General features: G+C 43.8%; 1 protein-coding gene across 2 annotated transcripts in view; it reads right to left on the bottom strand.

The window, feature by feature from the left end:
- Ddah1 (dimethylarginine dimethylaminohydrolase 1) overlaps positions 1 to 22,954 on the bottom strand; it is a 128,721-nt gene that overhangs the window by 15,732 nt on the left and 90,035 nt on the right. For both annotated transcript variants that reach the window (XM_028876887.2, XM_037207173.1), the window contains exons 2-4: positions 18,716 to 18,815; positions 13,384 to 13,457; positions 12,277 to 12,396 (exon numbers count right to left, since the gene is read on the bottom strand). In XM_028876887.2, the coding sequence (XP_028732720.1) occupies positions 12,277 to 12,396; positions 13,384 to 13,457; positions 18,716 to 18,815 (294 nt within the window). The remainder of the gene's footprint in view (positions 1 to 12,276; positions 12,397 to 13,383; positions 13,458 to 18,715; positions 18,816 to 22,954) is intronic.

Here is a 22,954-nt window from a genome sequence, read left to right as displayed (position 1 = left end):
CAATGCTCAAACCAAGAACTGGTGCCTGGTGAATCCCAGACACAGCCAGTGTTGCTGAGAGCGGGCTCTATGGATCAATTTGCCTCAGAGCTCCATCTTGGTCCATCAGGATTTCTCACGGTGAACCTCAGCAATGTGGTGTGCAATTTAAAGGTGTGCTCTGTGTAATTCCTGTGTTCATGGCATTTCAGAGCCACTCATAGATTATTCAGATTAGAGTAGCATTATCCTCACACCTAAAAGGTATTATTACTGTTCCTCTGGATGATAAAACTACTAATAGCTGACCTACATTGGGCTCTTACCACTTGCTAGGTATGGGTAAAAATGAAACAAATGACTGGAAAACACAAGAAAATTATAAATCCTCAGTACCTTTGTTTAGTTGTGATTTGTCTTATTTTGATCTCTGTAACCATGAGTGGCCTCTGGGTATGTTTGTGGTCATAACTTTGAACTTGGTCCTACTGCGTGAAAGGATAAAGAGATAGGCTGCTGGGGCCTATCTCCAAAGCTATCTTTTATATCCTGAAGTAATGCTGTGAGAAATCCAGGAGTCCAACACAGTATAACCACCCAGGGTTCGTAACAGGAAACAAGGTTTACAGATATTCGTAAAGATTGCAGGGCTAACATGACATCTGGAAGATGGGAATAGAGAAGTAAGTGACTACTGAGAGAGGGGGCTAGCAGTGGGGGAGGGGGGCTGGTGGGAGTGCAGCTGCCCTGGAGAAGGAAGTTCTCCACAAGGACTGGCCAAGAGTTCACAGTCAAAACACCACCTCTGACTTAGTGCCTGCATTTGACCACACGCTTTACTGATGTGCAGCCAAGTCAGAGGGCACCCATCAACACCAGAGGCATTTAACACATGTGACTTCCTCAGAAGATCGGTAACCCAAAACTCAACCGTCCTCCTTCCAACCGAACCGACACATTTCCTAATCCCTTCAACACCAGAGGTGCTGCGCTTGGCATGGCCGGCGGGTCACTGAATACAGGGGTCACAGGGGCCACACTGTGATGTACAAGTTTAGCCCGTGAGACAGGCATCATCCTTTTATTTATAATTTAATCTTTTGCCAAGTCAGTTAGGCCAAGAAAACAAACCGGAGGCTGGTAAGGATAGAAGATACGCAACTTGATTTTTGTTTTTTGGATGGGCTCTGACTACGGGTAAATACAAACTTAAAGAAAATGATGGGAAAGAGTGAGGGGTGACAGAGACTCCACAGTTGGACAAATGCTGACCCCAGTGCTGCCAATGGAAACTGACGTGGAAGCCAGCCCGCTAGTGTCTTAGACACTGGATGTCCTCCAGAGCAGCTGTCCTCTGGACATGTCTGGGTATCACTCAGTTCCCAAAACATGAATCTAGGTCAGTGAAATGCAGCAACATCCTTTGCCCAGTGATTTCTGATGGTTTGTTCCTTTGGAGGAGATGGGGACCAGTTCAGAGGCACTGGGAAGGTTTAAAGTCTTTTCCAAATCCCCCCAAGGTTGCCCTGTTCTGGAGGTTTCTTCGGCTCAGTTTGCTCAGCACTGTTCTTTCCTTCGAAGTCCCTCAGCCACAAGGTCCAGTCCCTCCTCACCTGGCCTTGCCGTCTGCAGTGCCCTGTCTATCCTCACAGTGTCGTCCTTCTCAAATATTCCTGAAAGACGACATCTGACTAGTTTTACAAGAAGCAATCACTATTTCTGTTGAGTCATCACAGCACAGCATCTCTGAAGGACCACACTCTGATTTTACCCTTCTCCTAAAAATCCCTAGGGCTGGCCTGATGGTGCATTCAGAAGGTTGAGGGAGGAGGATGGTCAGCCCGAGCCGAGGACTGAGATACTGCCTCAAAAGACCAGACAGACAGACAGACAGACAGACAGACAGACACACACACACACACACACACACACAGAGAGAGAGAGAGAGAGAGAGAGAGAGACATCCACACCCAGACAGACATAGAGACAGATGAAAGACCCACAGACAGAGACAGATACACACAAAGACAGATACACACAGACACACACACACAACATTTTTAAGCTCTCCACAGACCATAGGTAAAAAAAAAAAAACCCAATTCCTGTGACCAATAAGGACAATAGCACATTAGGTGAAACAGTAGGCCTCCTTTGAAATAATCCTTATCAAATGCTTTACAATTACACAGATACTTTTTTTTTTAAAGGTGGTTTCAAACCCTCACATTTAATGGCAATTACCTTGACTGGCCATCATGGAGTTCCCAGCAGGAAAGAATGATGCTCTCATTTCTTAGCGAGGCTGATTCAACTTTTTTTTTTTCCTCCAAGAATAGACTGAGTACATGGGGTCACATGGGGAGAGCTAGAGGAACAGCCAGGATGACAATCCATGAATTTAGATTCTGGGTTCTCTGCTTTGCCCTGCTAGCTGGCTTGGCTCTGTGGGAATTCATGCTGCTTTAGTAAAATCAACATGGGATCACTTTTCAAATTCTCCTCTTCCATCAGAGTGGCTTGAAACTCACTTTTCCTGCAAAAATTTTCACACAGCAAGCTCAGGCCCTGATATTAGGTGTGTGTGTGTGTGTGTGTGTGTGTGTGTGTGTGTGTGTGTGTGTATGTGTGTGTGTGTTGGGGGAGCTGCACAAAAATATAGAAGTATGAGTCATACATAGGCAAGCTTCCTATTCTCAGAAAAATGATAACATTTGTTGAGTTTTGGTAAAATGGGATATTTTAGAAAGGAATTTTCGCATGTCAAATGGATGGAAAGCTGGACTCTAAATGATTATCTAGTTAGGTATTATGTTCCCAGTTTAGGTCATGTTGGATTTTTAGGCAGCAATTAAGGTTAGGATTTCTAACCCCCATGGCTTTAGTTTGCTGCTTTCTCTATTTTGTGTCCATGTCACCTAGACATGGCTTCTTCAGTGGCCCTTTATCTCTTATCTGGGATTCTAAGATAGGTGCCTAAGAAGTTGCTCATATCCTTGAACCAACATCTCCTGTGGAACTGGGATCTCTCCTAGAACCTGGATCCTCAGAATTTTCTGAGACTGGCAAAGTAATGTTTTCAGAAAGGCCTTTCGATGATGTTAGGAACTGCTAATTTGAGGTAATGTTCTGACTTTTACTTTTGTGAGTCTTGGATTGCAAAGCCCCATGGGAGGGCATGTGCCTGACCACGGAGAGATGCCTGAATTCCCCTTGCAGTACCCCCTGGAGTCAGCACAGTACTTTTGATGTTCCAGTGTGTAATGGACATACTGAACAGTACTTTCAGCATAATGTCTTCCCCTTTTCTCCATTCTGTCATTTTCCTGAAAGGCCAGTAGAAAAAAGAATGTGCATATCATTTTTCCCTTCCTCCCACTTGGCCAGTTTTTTCTTTTCCTGCTTGGGCTGTTTTAGCCTTACAGCTTCAAATTATTTATTGTCTTATCATGCCAAAGCATTTGATTTTGGCCACCCCAGCCTCGCTGGCACTCAGCACCGGGAATACTGTCAGCTGGGGAACTGCTGCCCAGAAGCACACACGGTTGGTAGAAGCTGTTTGTGTACTGTTTTAATTTCTCAATACAGATGTGGTAGACAGAAAGACACCACTGCTCTGTGAACCTGGTGAATCCACCTGGAATGGACGCCCAGAGAGCAAGGCTGAATTAAACCGCAAGAGGATGGACAGTATGTGTGCCTTTTACAGCAGAGGCTCTAAGTGGGAACGCTGGTGGCTGCCCCTGTAATTCTCTGGAGCAAGCGCAAAGACAATGTCTTTATTTTTCCATTTCAATCACTCGGTTAAGACTAGTGAATTTTCACTTGTCCGCTGGCTTTGCCATTGTTGCAGTGTCATTAAAGGAAATTCCAGACAGTGAAAAAAACATGTAAGTTCCAAACACATCCAGGGTTTTTCCATCTTAATTTTTATATGGCCATCTATAAAATGACATGGACATTTTTGGACATAAAAATCAATGGTGAAGCTGAGTCAAAACAAGAGGAAACATGGTCTGAGTGACCTGCATTATACAGTTAGTCATTCAGAGAAAAACAAGCTCTGTTCTACGCAATTCAAATGAGCTGCAAAGCAGGCCTGTCTTCCTTCTAGGAATCTTACATATGCATTCAGTTATTTCAGGAAGTAGACCAGAAGCCTAAAAGACGTTCCCATTGAAATGCACCCAGAGCATTTAATTTAACATTTCAAGCCTATTGGAATTCCACTCACTGTACTCCAGTTCATTTACATGCCAAAGATATGAAAAATGGAGTGGAGGTCTTATAGTTCTTTCTACTTTTAAAACAACAATTTATTATAATATAAAAACCAGAATTTTTATTTCTATGTTTTTGGAGACAAGGTTATACTATGAAGGCCTGGCTGACCTTGAATTTGAGATCCAAGGATATATTTCCACACCTTGCTAAGAACAAAATTATCAATAAGAAGGGAGGGAGGAAGGAAGGAAGGAAGGAAGAAGGAAGGAAGGAAGGAAGGAAGGAAGGGGGAGGAAGGAGGGAGGGAGGGAGGGGGGGGGAGGAGGAAGGAAGGAAGGAGAGGAAGGAAGGAAGGAAGGCTGGTTTGAATGTCCTAAGGAGAAAGCAACTGCTCTCCAGCGCAGAGTAAGAAGCTAAGAACACTGCTGTGTCTCCTGGCCAGCAGATGGCAGAGACATTCAACAGGCCAGTCCTGTGTCTCTTCTAGGCTGGGTCAGCAACTTCCTTATCAACTAATTTTCTGAGTTTTAGCTAAGAGCCATGTGGTGGTTTGAATAAGAATGTCTTCATAGGTCTCCAGTTGGTGACAGTTTGGAGAGGTTTAGGAGGCGCCACCTGGCTGGAGGAGGACCATCACGGTGGCAAGCTGTGAGGGTTCAAAGCCCAGCTACTTTCAGTTTCTCTCGTTGCTTCATGCTGGCTTGCAGTTCAAGATGTGAGGTCCGCTGCCATGCCTGCCACTCGTGCCGAGCCTCCCGGGCGCGATGCACTCTCATCCCCGTGGACTGTAACCCCAAAAAACCCCCCCCCCCCCCGTTCCTCTGTCAGTGCTATTGCTGTGGTGCTTCATCACAAGAGCAAGTGACCGCTACAGGTCACCACTTCTTCCCTCCGCTCTCTCTCCCCCTCCGCTCTCTCTTCCCCTCCTCTCTCTCTCCCCCTCCACTCTCTCTCCCCTCCCACTCTCTCTCTCCCTCCACTCTCTCTTCCCCTCCTCTCTCTCTCCCCTCCTCTCTCTCTTCCCCTCCTCTCTCTCTCTCCCCTCCTCTCTCTCTCTCCCCTCCACTCTCTCTCTCTCCCCTCCACTCTCTCTCTCCTCCCTCCTCTCTCTCTCTCTCCCTCCCCTCCACTCTCTCTCTCCCCCTCCACTCTCTCTCTCCCCTCCACTCTCTCTCCCCCTCCTCTCTCTCTCTCTCCCCTCCACTCTCTCTCCCCCTCCACTCTCTCTCTCTCCCCCTCCACTCTCTCTCCCCCTCCACTCTCTCTCCCCTCCACTCTCTCTTCTCCTCCTCTCTCTCTCCCCTCCACTCTCTCTTCCCCTCCTCTCTCTCTCCCCCTCCACTCTCTCTCTCCCCTCTACTCTCTCTTCTCCTCCTCTCTCTCTCCCCTCCACTCTCTCTCCCCTCCTCTCTCTCTCCCCTCCACTCTCTCTCCCCTCCACTCTCTCCCCTCCACTCTCTCTCTCTCCCCCTCCACTCTCTCTCCCCCTCCACTCTCTCTCTCCCCCTCCACTCTCTCTTCCCCTCCTCTCTCTCTCTCCCCCTCCTCTCTACTCTCTCTCCCCTCCACTCTCTCTCTCTTCCCTCCACTCTCTACTCTCTCCCCTCCACTCTCTCTCTCCCCCTCCTCTCTCTCTCCCCTCCTCTCTCTCCCCCTCCTCTCTCTCTCTCTGAAAGTTTCTTCCTTTTCTGTCCTTTTACTTTTCCTCTCTGACTGGAGGACTGAATGCTACCAAGGAGATTAAGTTAGAATTATTGCAAGTGTCTCCTGAGGGCGGTTATTAGAAACTGTCCTCCTGTGACAGATAGCATGTAATTAACCCAGGCTTGTGGAGAGGAAGGTGATTGATTTTAGATGGAACTAAAAAAAGAACACAGTAAAAGATGGCACAAAATTAATTTTCATGTCTTCCTTTATTAAAAAAACAAGCTAGTCTGTGAGAAAGGTGGGGATCATGTGGAGGATGAAGTAGGGGTGTGGGAGGTGGACCTAGGTTCACCTGTAAATTAATCATAGTCCACTTCCAACAACAGTTGTATTTTCATAACACACACTTAGAAATTGCTTTTGCTAAAAGTACTGACTTCTCACTTGGGCCCACAAGAAGACTTTATTAGTTATTCTTGTTGCTGTGATCAATCGCTTGAAAGGAGGATTTTGGCTCATGGTTGAGAGGAAGGCATGCTGGAGTTTATGGTAGTGGGAACTTGTGGCTAGCTAGGACTCCTCTCATCTTGGTAGGCCAGAAGTCAGAGAGTAAGTTGAAAGCAGAGGTAGGCTATAAACTTTAAGCTCTCACCACAGCTCAATTCTTCAGCTAGGCTTTATCTCCTAATAGTTCTACAGCCTCCAATAATAGACCATGAGCTAACAACCAAGTTTTCAAACAGCACCTGTGGAGACACATTAGCTGAATGTGGGGCAGAGCCTGGCATCTCTGAGGCCTTTCTGGGTCTGTGTCCTCTACTCTGAGTTATCTGCCTACCCTGCAAGCCAGCCTGTCACTCACTCACCCTCCTTTGGGCTGAAGGCACAGAGATCGGTGGTTGTCCTGTCCTTGAGGTCACCTTGGCTTGTAAGAGGAGAAGAACATCACAGTACAGACCGCCCCTCAGATGAGGACAACTATCCATGAAGGTAAGCTGTCCCCTGGAATGGCAGTAACTATTTCCCAAGAACTACCTTATCCTTGGAAGCAGGGAGGGCTTGCTTGAGTCACCTTGCTGAGTTGGAGTCCAGACAACACTCAACAAGCCCACACTTAGATCAAGGCAGATAACATATATGCTTCTCGTTCCCTGTCCCCATTCTTCCTCTGTTTAAGCCTGACACTCACGAGTCCTCCATATGTGGACTTGGGGTCACTAGCTCCCTAATAAGATATTCCTCCCATCATGATGGAATGTTGATGGGCGCTACCTTGTGCAAGTGACCTCTGTGCTGTGAGCTCTCCAGTGAAATGGTCATGCCATGTCCAGTAGACAGTGTTTTTCCATACTATTCTACAAGTAGATTTCTTATATAAATAGTTAAGCAAGTGCTCTGTATAAACTTTGTTTGCTTTACCACAAGACCTAGATTTATTCTAATCATGTAAATTGGATACAAACATAACAGTCCTCATCAATAAGACTGAATACTCAACTGAGAGATAGATACTCCCTCCTCCTGGTAAACTGGGAGAACTAGAGCCGTTAGCAACATCACTACCACCTACTGTAAAGCAGTCCAGTGTGCTGCACTCTCACAGACTCAACCCTTTACTACTAAGAGTACATGTAGTTTCCCTTGTTTGAATGTGCCCCCTCGAAGAACAGGTTATAGAATATGGACCTGTTTGTGCTCAGTGACCTTGCTCTATACAAGACCTCAAGTAGATCAACCAGGATTTGGGTAGTCTGTCTTTCTTTCTTTCTTCCTTCCTTCCCTCCTCTTATTGTTTTTTTGAGACAGGATTTCTCTGTGTAGCCTTGGTTGTCCTGGAACTGGATCTGAGGACCAGGCTGGCCTTGAACTTACAAAGCTCCACCTGCCTCTGCCTCCCGAGTGCTGGTTTAAAGGCTTGTGCCACCACCTGGAGTGGTGGTTTCTTTGCTGATCTTGAGAACTACACTGAGGGGTTTTCAACATCTCTCCCAAGTTTACGAGCTTCCTCGGAAGTGTGCCAGTGTCACTATGGGCACACCCTGGGGATTCTGAGAACTAGAATGACTCAAAGGGACAGACAGTGCACAGTGGATTTACTCACATCGTTTCCTACTGCCTCACAGGACCCAGAGCAGTGCAAATGGACCCCCAAGATGGAGTGACAACACCCCGGATGATACTGAAGCCATCAAAGCACTTCCAATGCCCAACACGAGAAAACAGAGCTTTCAGGACTAACATGTCGCTGTGGACTTTGGGCTCCTGGATATGGCCTAATGTTCCCTAGGCTTCTAGATGGATGAGCTCCCACTCATTTGAGGTGCTTTATGGGTGCCCCTTTTTTTATTTACATTTTTGCTGGAGGAGAGGCTCAGATTTGAAATCAAGTTGCATCTAGCCTCAGTGAATTCCAATAGGCTATTACAGAATATAGATCTCAGACACTGTTGATCTACTAACAACAAATGGAAGACGATTCTAACAGTAAGGATGGGTATGAATTAAAATTTACAAAGAAAGGCTGCAGGCCCAATAACAAACTCCTCTTTGGACAAGGCACCTTCTCCAACAGTGATCAAAGTAGAGAACTTACAACCGTTTTATCCTACCTAAGTTAAACTACAGAAAGAAGAGGCTAATTCACACCAAAATCTCAGTTTCACTACAACCTAGATATATACGATGACCACATTCATCAGAATGCACTTCATTAATCGAGAATAGATAGGAACTATGGCAGAGTGTTTCAAATACAGTAAGACTAGTCACAAACCCCTGGGCTCCCAGCTTTACATGAACATGTGAAAAAGAGGTTTCAGATTCAGCAGGAAGCAGATCAGAGAGGAATGACAGATAAAGAAAGCTTTTGGTGTATGTGACTCACCTCTGTTTGAATGGTTTGCCCTTTAAAGAAATGCCCAAGCAGCTGTGGCTTCTTCACCAAGACAATAACAGAGACAGCCAGGTTGGTGAGGAAAACAGTATTTGGAACCAAATCCTCCTCCCTGAAAACAGTCAGATTCTGGATACTGGCAAAAGTAATTGTGTACATACATACATACACACACATATATACATACACATACATATATATACATACATACACACATACATACATACACACATACATATATATATACACACACACACACACATATACATAATACACAGTAGTAAATAATTGGAGAGAGGAGAGGCTAGTGATCAGCAGAACCAACCTCTGGTTAAAATTAGATAATTAGAAAAGGTTTTCCAATAGTAGGGCCACTGAGTAGGGCAGGAGCTATGGTTTGATTCTGGGTGTCTCCCAAAGGCTCACGTATCATAGGCTTGACCACCAGCCTGTGGTACTACTGGGAAGTGGTGGAACTTTTAGGATGTGGGGTCTGGTGGGAGTAAGTTGTATCACTCTAAGACGGTGCTTTTGTGGGAGATCCTGGGTCCTTGGCCCCCTTTCTCCCAGCACCCCCACTGCCCTCAGGTGAGTGGCCAGGTTGCCCTGTGTGTGCCTCTCCATGGTGTTGACTTGCCATAGGTCAAGTGACCATGGATCAAAGCCACCAAAACCGTAAGACTTTAATGCTTTGAAGTTGATTTATCTCAGGTATTTATCACAGCACCAGCAGGCTGATGAGAACACAGTGGGAAGTCAAGGAAAGGAGAGTCAAGGTCCAGGAAATTAGAGCCTTGAGGCAGAAGACTCTACTCAAAATGTTTATTTCATCGAATCTTAGTATTTCCACCTATAATATGGGGGAACAGCACACCAGTAATGCTTCTGCTTTTATAAGTGATTTATAAGTGATATATGTGTTTCTATCTCTCTTCCTGCATGTCTTTATTAGTATGTCTATCTTCAAGCCAGCAATAGGACTCACCCTTTCTTAGTTTTATTGGCAGCCTTACACAGGAACCAAGCTTTTCTCAGATCAGATAAATGGACATCTCAGGTCACCTAAATATTATGTCACTGACCACCTGCTTCCGACCTGAGACCATCCCCTGTGGAAAAGCTCATTATTTTCCGGCTGAGTCTGTCATGTTCTCACTACAAAGTAAAAAGACTTTTTTTTTTTTTTTTTTTGATATTAGGAACAGGACAGACAGGCATTCACCTACTCCCCAGGCCCATGGTTTAGGCAGTACATTTGCTGATGGAAAAATGATCTCCAAAGAGTGCCCTTGGAGCTTGTGGGGGCTATTTATAGCTTCTGACACAGAGGGTTTCATGTGGAGGATGGCCATCATTGTTCATACTCAGATGAATTCGGCAGGAAGGACTAGGAAGTCTCCCTAGAATGTTCTAAGAGATACCATCGTACAGAACCTGCCAATGGCAAGAGAAGGATGAAGGAAAATGGGACACACACACACACACACACACACACACACACACACACACACACACTGAGACATTCGATGGGAATTGGGATGTGAATCTACTTTTTGGATGTTTGATTTTGCCAGCTTATCAGTGCTCCTCATTGCTGGCTGCAACAGAAATGCTCACCATTTTTGGAAAGAGGAGTGCTGGTCCAGTGTCTCTGAAGGAAGGACCTTTCTACTCAGAGATGTACAGGCACGCAGACTCTTCACATGACAACTTTCCTTCCTCCTCTGCAAATTACGACATCTGTAGATCCCACCTGCTCCAGCCAGAGGCTGGCAAGCTGCTCACACCTCATGAACACGCTTTGCTCAGTTTCAGCTTATATGATGTCCCCACCTGGAGCACACTCTCTCACTGAATCCCACCCTGGCAAATGCTACCCATTGCTTTTGACCTACTTCTAGTCCCATTTTTGCCAGCGGGCTTTCTCTGGGAAAGCTATTAGGGAGCTCTCTGCTTTGCTTTGGCCTTGGAGTAGCAATCCGCATCTTTCCAGACAACGGACCCTATCATATCATCTCTCACTCTGTTGTGTCAGTTCTCCAGACAGAGTCAGCACCCGCTGAGGCAGCGATCACCATGCGGCTGGAATTCGGACCTAGTCGACTCACAAGGGCGTAAGGGCTACTTCTTTTCTACTTTGTCTAGAAGGGTTCTTTGTGCTCATTTACACAAAGGCAGGGTTCAAGCCAGCTTAAGTTCCCTTTCCCTTATAATCGATTCCAAACACGTGCAGACCAGCTCGGCTGCCGTGGACAGATACCACAGTTACTCCCCAAGGAGAAATACCATCTTCCCAGGTCCCCTGGATGGTACCATTCATCAAATGCTTTCTTTGGAGACATTATCTTTCCTCTCCACAGAAAGCTGACATAGTTCTCCAGATGAAGCCAAACAAAAGGCATACTCTCCAGGAGACCAGAGAAGCCGCTCTCACAGAAATCAAAGCCAGCAGATAATTCAGCAACAGCTGTTAGAAGCCCTAGATGCGAATGCTGTCGCAGATACAGTTAGGGAAGAAAGGGGAAAAGGCTGGATAAGCAGCAAATTCCACAGAGGGGAACCTGCTCCAGGCAGTGCAGCTCCTGGGTTTGCTGAGGAAGAGGAGGAAAGATAGGAAAGAGCAAAGCAATACACAGCATAGACCGGGGACACAGGTCGCCCTCACTCTCTTTGCTTGAGGAGTCCCTGGTTTGGGGTTCATAGATGAGTCATGTATGTTGACATGAAAGGCCACTTCAGAGGAAGGGGCCAGTCTTGTGACCTCAGCAATGCACTCTAGTTTATCTCGTTTATCAGCTCAAAGGAGACAATGCCACTTTACCCCTCATCAGGATTAGATTCAGGCTCTGTAAAGGGCCAGACAGGAAGGAACTCAAAGGATAGATAGTAGGATCTGGTCTCTGTCCTTCCAGAGCCTGCAGATTATCTCCCAGGGTTGAAGCTACAGCCAGAGGAGTGTTATCACAGGGAAAACATGGCAACAATGGAAAAGCCCTCATCATCCATGGACTCATAGATCTAGTCTGTGACCTCAGAAAGTCACAATATTCCTGGGCTTTCCGGGATTCACCTAGAAGCTTTCCTGTGCTAAAGTTTATCATTCTAAATAAAAGTGAAGAAGGCAAGCTTTCTAGATTCTTCCGAGTCACAGCTTTCTAGAAGGTCCTTATGCAGTAGTCTAGACACAACAAAAGGATAAGAATATTGTAATAAGCCCTTAATGTACCAACTCCCCTGCCTGAGAGAGAGAAAACACCGCAAAGATCCCTGGCACATCCCCGGGGGTAGAAACGATGAATTTGATGTTTATCATTCACAAACCTGGTGAAGTGAGGAAACTTGACATGGGATAAAGAATGGTTACCACTGAAGAGCCCTTTCCACATTTAGGGGCTCTTGGCTCTTAGTGAGAATCAGAGCAGACAGTACAGGTGTCTCAGGTGCCCATCCATTCAGTTCTTGCTACCCCTGCCCGGTGTCTAGCCTGCGGCCAGCCACAGCCTGCTGCACCAGAAGCACAGTTTTGTGTTTACCTTGAGGGCCTTCTGCGCAGGTTCACTGGACCCTATTGCAATCAGGTTGGGCCCAGCCATGCTGCAGAAACTCTTCAGATGCAAAGAATCAGCCACAGGGACCGTGGAGACGGCGTAGTCCTATGCAGACAGACGGACAGAAAGACAAGTGGATTGTTACCGCAGGGTAATTCTCAAGATTGATTAAAAACTGCCATAACCACGCTTGCTCCTTTGAAAGCTGCCAGTCTGGGGGGTGGGGATGACTCACAGGAACTGGTATTGCCAGTTCAACGAATTCTGGAAGAAGAGAGCAGTTTCCATCCAGAGTTTGACCATGTCACCAGCTTTGCTAGTTCCTTGGGCTGTGGAGCAGGCTATTCTGGGAGGGCTGTTTGAGTCCCTTGTGGACATTGTGGGTCAGCCAGAGCCTCACATTCTCATAGGGAACAGAGGTTCTAGAACAGGGGGAGGGACACGAGCGAGTGTGTGTGTGTGTGTGTGTGTGTGTGTGTGTGTGTGTGTGTGTGTGTCCTTTACTAAGCAGGCTGGTGACCCTCTTCTCATGAGCAGTAGAGGGACCTTGAGGGAAAGCACAGGCAAGACCTGGCACAGTTTTCAGCATACAGTAAGCACCCAGCAGAGAAGACCCCACATTCTAATCTGAAAATCAGATTTCATGTCAGACATATCTGGATCGCCAGGCTTTACTTTTTTAAAGTGATTTTGTCAGGAACAAGTGATTATGTACAGGAACATGTGTTAGTGTCTGCATGATTATGCACAGGAACATGTGTTAGTGTCTGTATGATTATGCACAGGAACATGTGTTAGTGTTTGTTATGTATTTTTTTGATTTAGATGTTTGTTTGTATGATTATACCTTTGGAAAAGCCAGAAGGTGAACTCACTAACTTTCTTGTTCCTGAGAGAGCTCAATGGATCCTAATTACTGAGAAATTTGAATTTAATAGACTTTAAAATGTCTAGCAAATGTACAAATACTAAGAATAATTTTTAAAGCTGGTGAAATATAAACACAATTACTCATGACATATTGATTCAATGGGGCTATGAATATTTATTAAGCAATTACTCTGAGCCAGGCATAAACGATCCTTCACCTACCTTAAAAGTATCAGCCAAGATTTCAGCGCCTCGTTGATTTGTCCTTTTGGAAAGGCCCACAAAAAATTCTCTGCCTATAACAGATGTGATGGAACATAATGAGTCAGTGTCTAGGAGCTGGAAGAAGGGGTAAACGGGTAGTGGTCCTGAATGGGGATGGAGTTTCAGCTTGGGAAGATGAAGAATGTCTGGCGATGTATGGTGGTGGCTGTCCAGATATTGAGGGGACTCACTGCTTCTTTACTGTACCCTTAAAATGGCCATGAACATACAACACAACACCTATACCTATGGTTCACGGAACATCTCAGAAGATGGGCTGAAAGATTCTAAGAGCCAGAGGAATAGGACGTCAGCTGGGAGATAGTGTTCTTAGACACGACAGGGATGCTGCACTCAAGAAATCTCAACAATGTGGTTCAGGGAATCCAGTGACCTCTTCTGGTCTCCACAGGCACCAGGCATGTATGTGGTACACAGGCATACATGCAGACAAAACACCCATACACACGAAATGGTAATAATTGAATAATTCTGGGAGGATTTAGGGGAGGGAAAAGATCTGAAATATCCTTTTGTCTGAATATATTGTATGAAAAAAATTTAAAAACTCACAAAATGTACAAATAAATAAACAACCAAATCTCCTTTCCTCTCCTATGTCATTCACTTATAAGAGAAACCAGGGCTTTCCTCAAATCCACAATCCTACCATCCAGATTTGGCTGCTGACTTCCTAACACTGTTTATCATTTACACTCTTCCTTTACTCTTTGAATTCTCAGTAAATCGATAGTTTCCAAGAGACAGTTAATTACATTTTCTCTTTCTCCAGAGGGGTCCATTGCTTCACACAAGGCACGTGACCAATGGCAACAAACATTTCAGTGAGGTAGGACTAGAATGATCAAGTCCGTTACATTTTCCCATTAAGTTGCCACACAGTGGTTTTAGTCTCTGCTGATGCCTGGGCACAGATCCACTTTTTTTTTTTTTTTTTTTTTTTTTTTTTTAATTAGAGATCTGCATTTACATTTAGAATTTTAAGAAGACAAAAAATTGATCTACTTGAAACATAATTCATAAAGGAAATACAGGCTAAATGCTTTCCCTTCTACAACTACAGCAGAGCTGGTCATCTCCAAACTTACAAGAATGGCCACATTAAAAATAAATCCAGCCGGGTGGTGGTGGTGCACGCCTTTAATCCCAGCACTCGGGAGGCAGAGGCAGGTGGATCTTTGTGAGTTCGAGGCCAGCCTGGGCTACCAAGTGAGCTCCAGGAAAGGTGCAAAGCTACTCAAAGAAACCCTGTCTCGAAAAACCAAAAAAAAAAAAAAAAAAAAAAAAAAATCATTGTTATCTACTAATGAGTCAATGATTAAATCATAAAAATTTAGGAAACATTTAGAACTAAATAGTATTAGAAATACTCATGTCAAACAGAGATTATCACCGTGTGCGGTAGATTAAGTCTGTAATTCTAGTACTGGGGAGGTAGAGGCAGGAGGATTGGAAATTCAAGCTCATCATTAAATATAGAGTGAATTTGAAGCTAGCCTGGGCTGCATGAGACCTTGTCCTAAACAAATATACAAACAAACCAAAAGCAGAAAAAAGACTTAATTAAAGTAGCATTTGAAGGGAAATTATACATTAGAAAAGTGTACATTTCAAAATTGATAAGATGAAATGCCAATTCATTATGTAGGGTAAAAAGGGATAGAGTATAAATAAAGAAATTTAAAAGAAAGAGACAAAGAGAGATAGAAGAAACACAAGAGAAAGGGTTCACAAAAGCCAATGTTTAGTCCTCTGAGGAGAGTAATAAAGGTGACAAACTTCGTCAGGGGGAAGAAACCATGGGAGGCAGGAAGGTACAAGCATGGCAGATGAAAAGGGAGTCTAGTTATGATGGCTATGAAGTTTGAAGAGACATTAAGAATGATTTTATAACCAACATTTTGAACACTGAGGTAAAGGAGATAAAATCAGAAAACAGGACTCACCGACATGGGCCCAGGAAAGCCTAGATAGTCATACAATCATTAAAGTGACTGAATCAGGCTAAAATCTCCCCACTAGTGAACTGCCAGGAAGCGATACGCAATATAAATCGTACCAATTCCAGAGAACAGAAAAATATGAAGTATCCCCCAATACAATATTTTGAGAGTAACACAGCAGTTTAACCAAAACCAGATGAGGAAAACAAGAAAGAAAAAGTATAGTCCATGGAAGCAAACGCTTTAGATACATGAGCAAACTAAATCCAGCTCTGCATGAAGAAGTGAATAATGATGGGTTGATTTCATCCCTGATATGCCAGATTGATCATTTATCAGAAAGTTGAGATGGAAAAGGAAAATCATATAACTATCACAATGAAGCAGGAAAGAGTTTACCAGGTAACCCTGAATCCAAATGTTGGCCTTACAGAATAGCTCTTATGCCTGAGCCCAGCAGACAGGGACAGAAGTGTTGACAGTAGTAACAGACAAAATCCAAGAAGCACCCACACCACACACCACTAGCAAAATGAGTCAATATTTGGTGGTGTATTCCTTTCTACAGAAAACCACTCAACATAGAAAACTACTACATTTACATCTGTCAACTTAGGTCAAAAGCAGAAAAATCACACAAGAATTCATATCATGGACACTACAGCAGTAGGAACTTACAAGAAGAGCAACAATAAATGACACATAACTTAGAAATACATATACTGAGACAAACTCCAAAGAAAGATCAGGAAATGATCTACAGACTGAGAGAATGGTTTCCTGAGGCAGGACGAGGGGACCACATGGGGTTTCTGTGGTCCTGGCAGGATTCTGTTTTATAAGCCAGGGGTGGGCATGCAAGCGCTTATTTTATTATTGGTCTTTAAACACCACATACACATTTATAACTCAGTTATATGAAATCTATATTTCACAAAATAAATAAATAAGGGGACAAATTGATGTTATCTACTGAAGGGAAACGAGATGGAAACAATCTTGGCCAGTAGCTGCTTTCCTGACTGACAGATTTCCCAGCAGGAAGTGGAATTGGAAAGTAGCTCTCCTTCTGTCCATTTCCTGATAAATTATTAATGAAGCTTTGAGTCATGGAAAGAAGGGGGCAGAAAGCACACAGAAAGCGCCACAGGCTCTGTTAGTTACCCAGCTCTGCCGGGTCTAAAAACGGAGAGGCAAACTCACATATATTGGGAATGTAACTGGTGGTTCATGAGTTTTATACTTAAACATAGGAAAATTATAGATTTTATATTTTATCAAGGAGAGATGGAGGGAGGCCTGGGGGGAGACCATGGAGGTGCAAGTGCGGAGATGAGAGGACAACCTTGGGTGTTGATCCTTGAACTAATCACTCTGCATAAGGCGGGGTCTCCTGTGCAAGTCAGGCCCGCCAGCCCCCAGCTTCTGGGGTTCTCCTGTCTCTGTTTCTCATCACACTACAGACGTGCTACAGAGGTGTGGTACTGTTTCTAGCTTCATGTGGCTTCTGTGGATTACAGCTCAGGTCCTCACGCTCATCAAGTCATCTCCCTAGTCCCTTATCTCAGTTTTGAATAAAGTAACTCTTAGGATGTGAACTTACAGAATGTGAGAAGAAAGGCTCAGACAGTGTCAAGGGTAAGGCACCATGGTCAGCGAGCAAAGACAAGGGGCTTGATGTGCCGTCGAAAGAACTTTGACCAAAGGAAGAGATGCCTGATGTATGGTGTGGCCCACACAGCGGGGACTGTCAGGTGTTACTGTGCATGAGCTGATGGATCAGCTCTGCACTGTAAGGAGGTGGGGTTTACACACCTAGTGTTCCACAGAAGCCCATTTTCTAAGAGCAAACAGGCTGCTGCTCTGGTCTGTAAAAAAGAACGAAAGTACTGTCTATGAGAGGCATGGAGACCATTCAAAGGGGATCTTACTGGGAAGATTTAGAGAATGGCTGAGTTGGCTTGGACATAACCAGAGCTACGAATGTCCAGTCAGTTCCCTTGACTCCTCATTCTATGTTCTGAGGGCTCAAGGTACATGCAGCCCAAACTCCAGAGGCAGGGCCCTTGCCTATGTCAGGCAGTGCTGGCTGGGCTGCACACAGCACAGCTTCCTGGGGTGCTATCACAAAAGCCATGGTTTGAGTATCACCCCTTGGAGATGGGCAATACAACGGCTTCCGCCACAGGCATAGGACACCAGGCAAGGAGATGCTAAAATGTCACACAACAAAGCTGCTTCCTCCTCCCATTCCTCTTTCTCCAGGAACATTCATTAACAACAAGGTGGGGGTATACTTTGATTACATGTATATGGGATTCATGAACTAGACTCAGACTCACTCCCAAGAGTCCAATGCTCTCAGTGGTCATGTGAGGCTGCTTTCTCTAATCCTCCAGGACCACCATTTGTATTTGAACTATGGTGGTGAAATCTTTGACATTTAAGGGCAAACAAAATCACACTATAAATTAAAATTCTAGTAATTATATTGTTCTTCAGTATAACCAGAATGAGTCTGAGAATAGAGATTTTACTTAATAATCCATCATCAGAAAGAAATGGAAAGGTTAAATGCTATAATTATTGTTTCTTTAGTAGCCATCTGATATGGATTCTGGTTAGCTCAATAATAATACTAACATTTATATTTCACTGAGTTATGCTGACACAAAGCCAAATCAATTTTCATAGAAATTTATTTGAATTCATCTTGCTATCTGGAAAGAATTTATTTAAAAATGATGTTAATTTTGAATTAAGAATTTTTAAGTACAAACCCAGTATATGATTACACAATAGAAATACTATGCAACATATAAACTCAATTGTAGAAAACATGATACACATCAATAATATCCTTATAAAGAAAAACCAATTATGCACATGAATGTTCTGGTAAAAAGGACCTGAACTGCAAAGAAGCATGAAATATATCTAAACATTACAATGATTATCTCCAAATGGAAGACCATTCTTTCTTCTTTTTTTTTTTTTTTTTTTTTTTAAAGATTTATTTATTATGTATACAGTGTTTTGCCTGCATATATGGATGCAGGCCAGAAGAGGGCACCAGATCTCATTACAGATGGTTGTGAGCCACCATGTGGTTGCTGGGAATTGAACTCAGGACCTTTGGAAGAGCAAGCAGTGCTCTTAACCTCTGAGCCATCTCTCCAGCCCCATTCTTTCTTCTTTACTGTGATTTTCTGAACATTTTTAGATCCTTGCACTTAGCATTTATTAATTTGATGACTAAAGAGACATATTAATGAAACAAGCAAGTAGGAGTCAGGTATTAAAACAGAAAATCAATGTACGCATACCTGTGAACAAGACATCACCACCATCTAGGGTTGCGTTTTCGTCTTTCATCTCTACTATGTTGAGCTGAAGTTTTTCCAATGCCTCTTTCATCATGTCAACCTGTTGAAAGTAAAACAATTCATGTTAATATCGACAACTTCCTACTGTGAAAAACCGACTCTCCACAACTCAGCACCAAAGCACATTCCCAGATGTATGTACACACACACACACACACACACACACACACACACACACACACACACACACTCATTCTTTTTGTTTTTGTTTTTTTTAAATTATTTATTTTTATTTTATGGGTACTGGTGTTTTGCCTGCAGTTATTTCTGTGTGAGGGTGTCAGATCTAGGAGTTACAGACATTTGTGAGCTGCCATGTGGGTGCTGGGAATTGAACTCAGGTCCTTTGGAAGAGCAGCCAGTTCTCTTAACCACTGAGCCATCTCTCCAGCCCCCACACACTCATTCTTGTAGACACAAAAGTGCATATTGTATAGATATACAGGAGGCAGCATGACCAGTCATGATCATTTCTAAGAGGAGAAATTATTTGCTAGAATAATTTGTTTAATTATTGTTTAAAGAGTTGGGGGGGGGTGGCTCCCGCTTGCGATCCTAGCACTTCAGAGGCTAATTCAGGAAGACTGCTGTGAGTTCGAGGCCAGCCTGGTCTATAGAATGATACAGTGTCTCAAAAACAAAATAAAAACCTGTTCAGTTCCTTCTAGTGTAAGGTTGACTAATGGTATAGTCTCTTCTGCCTAAGAAGGTGAACTAGTTAGGGCACTGTTGGGGCTGACCAGTTAGGACAATGAGAAGCCAAGAAGGCAGGAGGTCCACCCAGTTCTCCTGTCCTTGCAAGAGAGCACAAGAATCAACTGCAAGCCTAAGTTAGATGGTCAAAATCATGCACACTGAGAGCAGTAACTGAAGACACAGTGATGACTAGCATTTCGGTCGAGAGGAAGGAGTCATTGGTTGCTTTGAAAATATTTTCTAAAATGGCATTTACCCAAAGCTTCTCAGTAAATATAAGCTGACCTGTTGTTAAAATTTATATTCATGTGTTTCTAAAAATTCAGTTCCTTAGAGATTATTAATGAATACAGTAACTGTTGTCAAGCCAAAGAATATTGGGAAATGATGGTCAGGGACTCCCTGGGTCTAGGGTTTATCTAGCATGGAGATGCTCTGGGCAGCATCAGGGAACACTACGATGGAGGCTTACTCTACTGTTAATTTTTTATTTTATTCATTTATTTATTTATTTGGTTTTTTGAGACAGGGTTTCTCTGTGTAGCTTTGCGCCTTTCCTGAAACTCGCTCTGTAGACCAGGCTGGCCTCGAACTCACAGAGATCCGCCTGCCTCTGCCTCCCGAGTGCTGGGATTAAAGGCAAGTGCCTTCACCGCCCGGCTACTGTTAATTTTTTAAATTATTCTATTTTGAGACTAGCATGTCACTAGGTAACCTAGGTTGGCCTTGAATTCATGACCCTCATACTTCTGTCTCTGAGTACTGGGATTACAGGTGTGTGCCCTCAGAAGTTTACACCTTAATTTATATCCCTCCAGTAGCTCAGCAAAAGCAATTTCAACATTTTCTAAGGCTTATACAACCTTTAAAATGGTACCAACCCATTAAGAAGACATGAACAGGGCTAAGAGAAGAGCAAGAGCTCACATCACACTGGGCAGGCATTCCTGCCAAAATGCTGAGTACACAGTGCAGACTGTCAGTGAAGAGAAATCACTACAGATGCTGCTTCTAAACTAATAAAAATATGGAAATACTCTGACAATACTGACAGTCACACATTCAAAACCATTTAAGCGTGTATAAAGTAGCCGGGCAGTGATGGCGCACGTCTTTAAGTCCAGCACTTGGGAGGTAGAGGCAGGTGGATCTCTGTGAATTCAAGGCCAGCCTGGTCTACAGAGTGAGATCCAGGACAGGCACCAAAACTACATAGAGAAACCTTGTTTTAAAAAAACCAAAAAAAAAAAAATGTACAAAGTAAAAGTAAACACATCATCTCATCCTTGTCCTGGAACTCAAGCTAAATTTCCACACAACAGAGTGACTCAGAACAATAAAAATTATTTCCATGGACAAAGTGGTCTTTATACAGTAAATACTCCAGTGACTTCTTTTAACAGGAAGGTGAATTGTCATGTCATACAAACTGGAGCAAAACAACATTTACCATGACTTGGGAGACTCGGAGCCCAGGCGCTCACACACACGTTCACTCCTGATGTCAGCTTTAGTGTGTGTGGAAAATTCACCGAGTGTAAGCAGAGAGGGCATGAGAACCAGGCCCCGGTTCCCCTGTTTCTATTGCGGACACTGCTGCTTCTGGCAGAACTTAATGTTTCAGTACCTGGGAATTCAGCAGCAACACAGATTCTGCTTGGAAAAACTCATCTGTAACTAGGACGCATCGCAACTGAGGAACTTTATTCAAACTCTTAAGAGTTAAAGGACAGAGACAAGCTGGGTATCAGCATTGCGCACTGGTTTCCCAAACACTTCCTCCTGTCTTTCACGTCCTCTGTCGTTCAAGAGTGAAGTTTTATTTTCTCCTGCTTTTGAAAAGCGATCAGTAAAGATCATGTATTAAGACATATTTTTTTCCGTTTGAAAACTCTGACTGCAAGTGTAGAGTTAAGAAGTTATTGGATATTTATGAAGATAATTCTAAAGGAAAAATGATTTTAGAGGATAAAATATTGTGGTTTCTTAAAAGTGAAACCAGGTATACTGACATTACAATAAGCCTGGATTTTGTGCAAGGGAAGTAAGCACCTTTTAAAACCTACTCAGTTGCTGTTTTATCACCATCACTGGGATGGACATTGACATCTGCATCATAACGTGGATGACATTAGATTGCTTTCAGAGACAATGTATGGAGAAGAGTTTAAGAAAACTGAAATATGACACAGACGGTTTTGAGAGGCCCAGGGCTGTGTGGCATCAAGTTGGGGATGTTAACACTGGGGAGGTTTCTAACAAAACAGAAAACTGAGCCCTGCAGGCTGTCCATTGAGAACTGAGTGCTCCTGGCGCAGAGTTCCAGGGAAGCACACACAGTCTCCTACAATAGTCCCAGCACTGCCCTGACACACAACCTGGAGCAAGCCAGCTATTCAGGCCATTAGACCATAAAGTGTAATGACAGACGGGGAAACTTTTACAGCAATCGATCCAACCATGAACCTTCAAAAAATCTTCTTGTTTCGTGGTTACACAGACATGGCTAATGTTGATCTAATTTATGTTCAGGAGGGGAGAGAAGAAAAAGCAACCAATTCTCCACCTTTCACAGACACTACCTCAGCAGTGGAACTCCAGGCTACTCAGAGAAGTCATCAGAGCCAACAGTATTGATTCCATAGGTTGAAATGAATGGGCCCCGCTAGCACATGTGATCAGAAATCAAAAGGAAAACCAGAGAAACCTTAGCTTATGATCCTACTCTACTCAAAAGACTGACAAGTGCTTTTTAAAACAGATTCATTTTATTAGATTTATTACATATACAGTGTTCTGCCTGCATGTATGCCTGTATGCCAGAAGAGGGCACCAGGTCTCATTATAGAGGCTGTGAGCCACCAGGTGGTTGCTGGGAATTGAACTCAGAACCTCTGGAAGAACAGCCAGTGTTCTTAACTTCTGAGTCATCTCTCCAGCACCCCAACAGGTGCTTTAAGTCACTAAGTCACCTCTCTTGTCTGGGTTAATGTGCATTCTGAACCTCTGTCTGCTCATCTTTAAAGTGGGTTTTTATTGGTGCTATCACCAACTTCTTAAGCTCCCCCGTGACCACTAAACTCGGGTAAAGCTCCTACCATACAGAACTGTAATCACACAATAAATATCAGATATGACTTTTGCTATCTTGGTGAAGTATCAGCCTGTGTGTACACGGTGACAGACATTTGGGCTGCAAATCTGACCCACGAGCAAAAAAGCTGCTGCTTTTCCTAAAATTCAGACAAGTTTCCATGTTTTACAAGTGTGTGACAGATTCCATTTGCGTTCCCCAAAATAAAACAGCAATTCTTCCCGCAAAGCCAACTCAGAGAGGGCGCGCGCACTACAACGAGGATAGGTTCGTGTTAAAAAACCTTGCAGATTTTATATCCTCCCAGCTCCAGGAAGCTGTGTGATGAGACCCATTTCTTATAATCTAGTCTTTGAGCTAACCTTCAGCAGGTACCACACCAAGAGGAA

The sequence above is a fragment of the Peromyscus leucopus genome, chromosome 6 (assembly GCF_004664715.2).
Source record: "Peromyscus leucopus breed LL Stock chromosome 6, UCI_PerLeu_2.1, whole genome shotgun sequence".
NCBI classification, from domain to species: domain Eukaryota; kingdom Metazoa; phylum Chordata; class Mammalia; order Rodentia; family Cricetidae; genus Peromyscus; species Peromyscus leucopus.
Note: the sequence above shows the minus strand (reverse complement) of the source record. Positions and strands in the feature narration are given on the sequence as shown.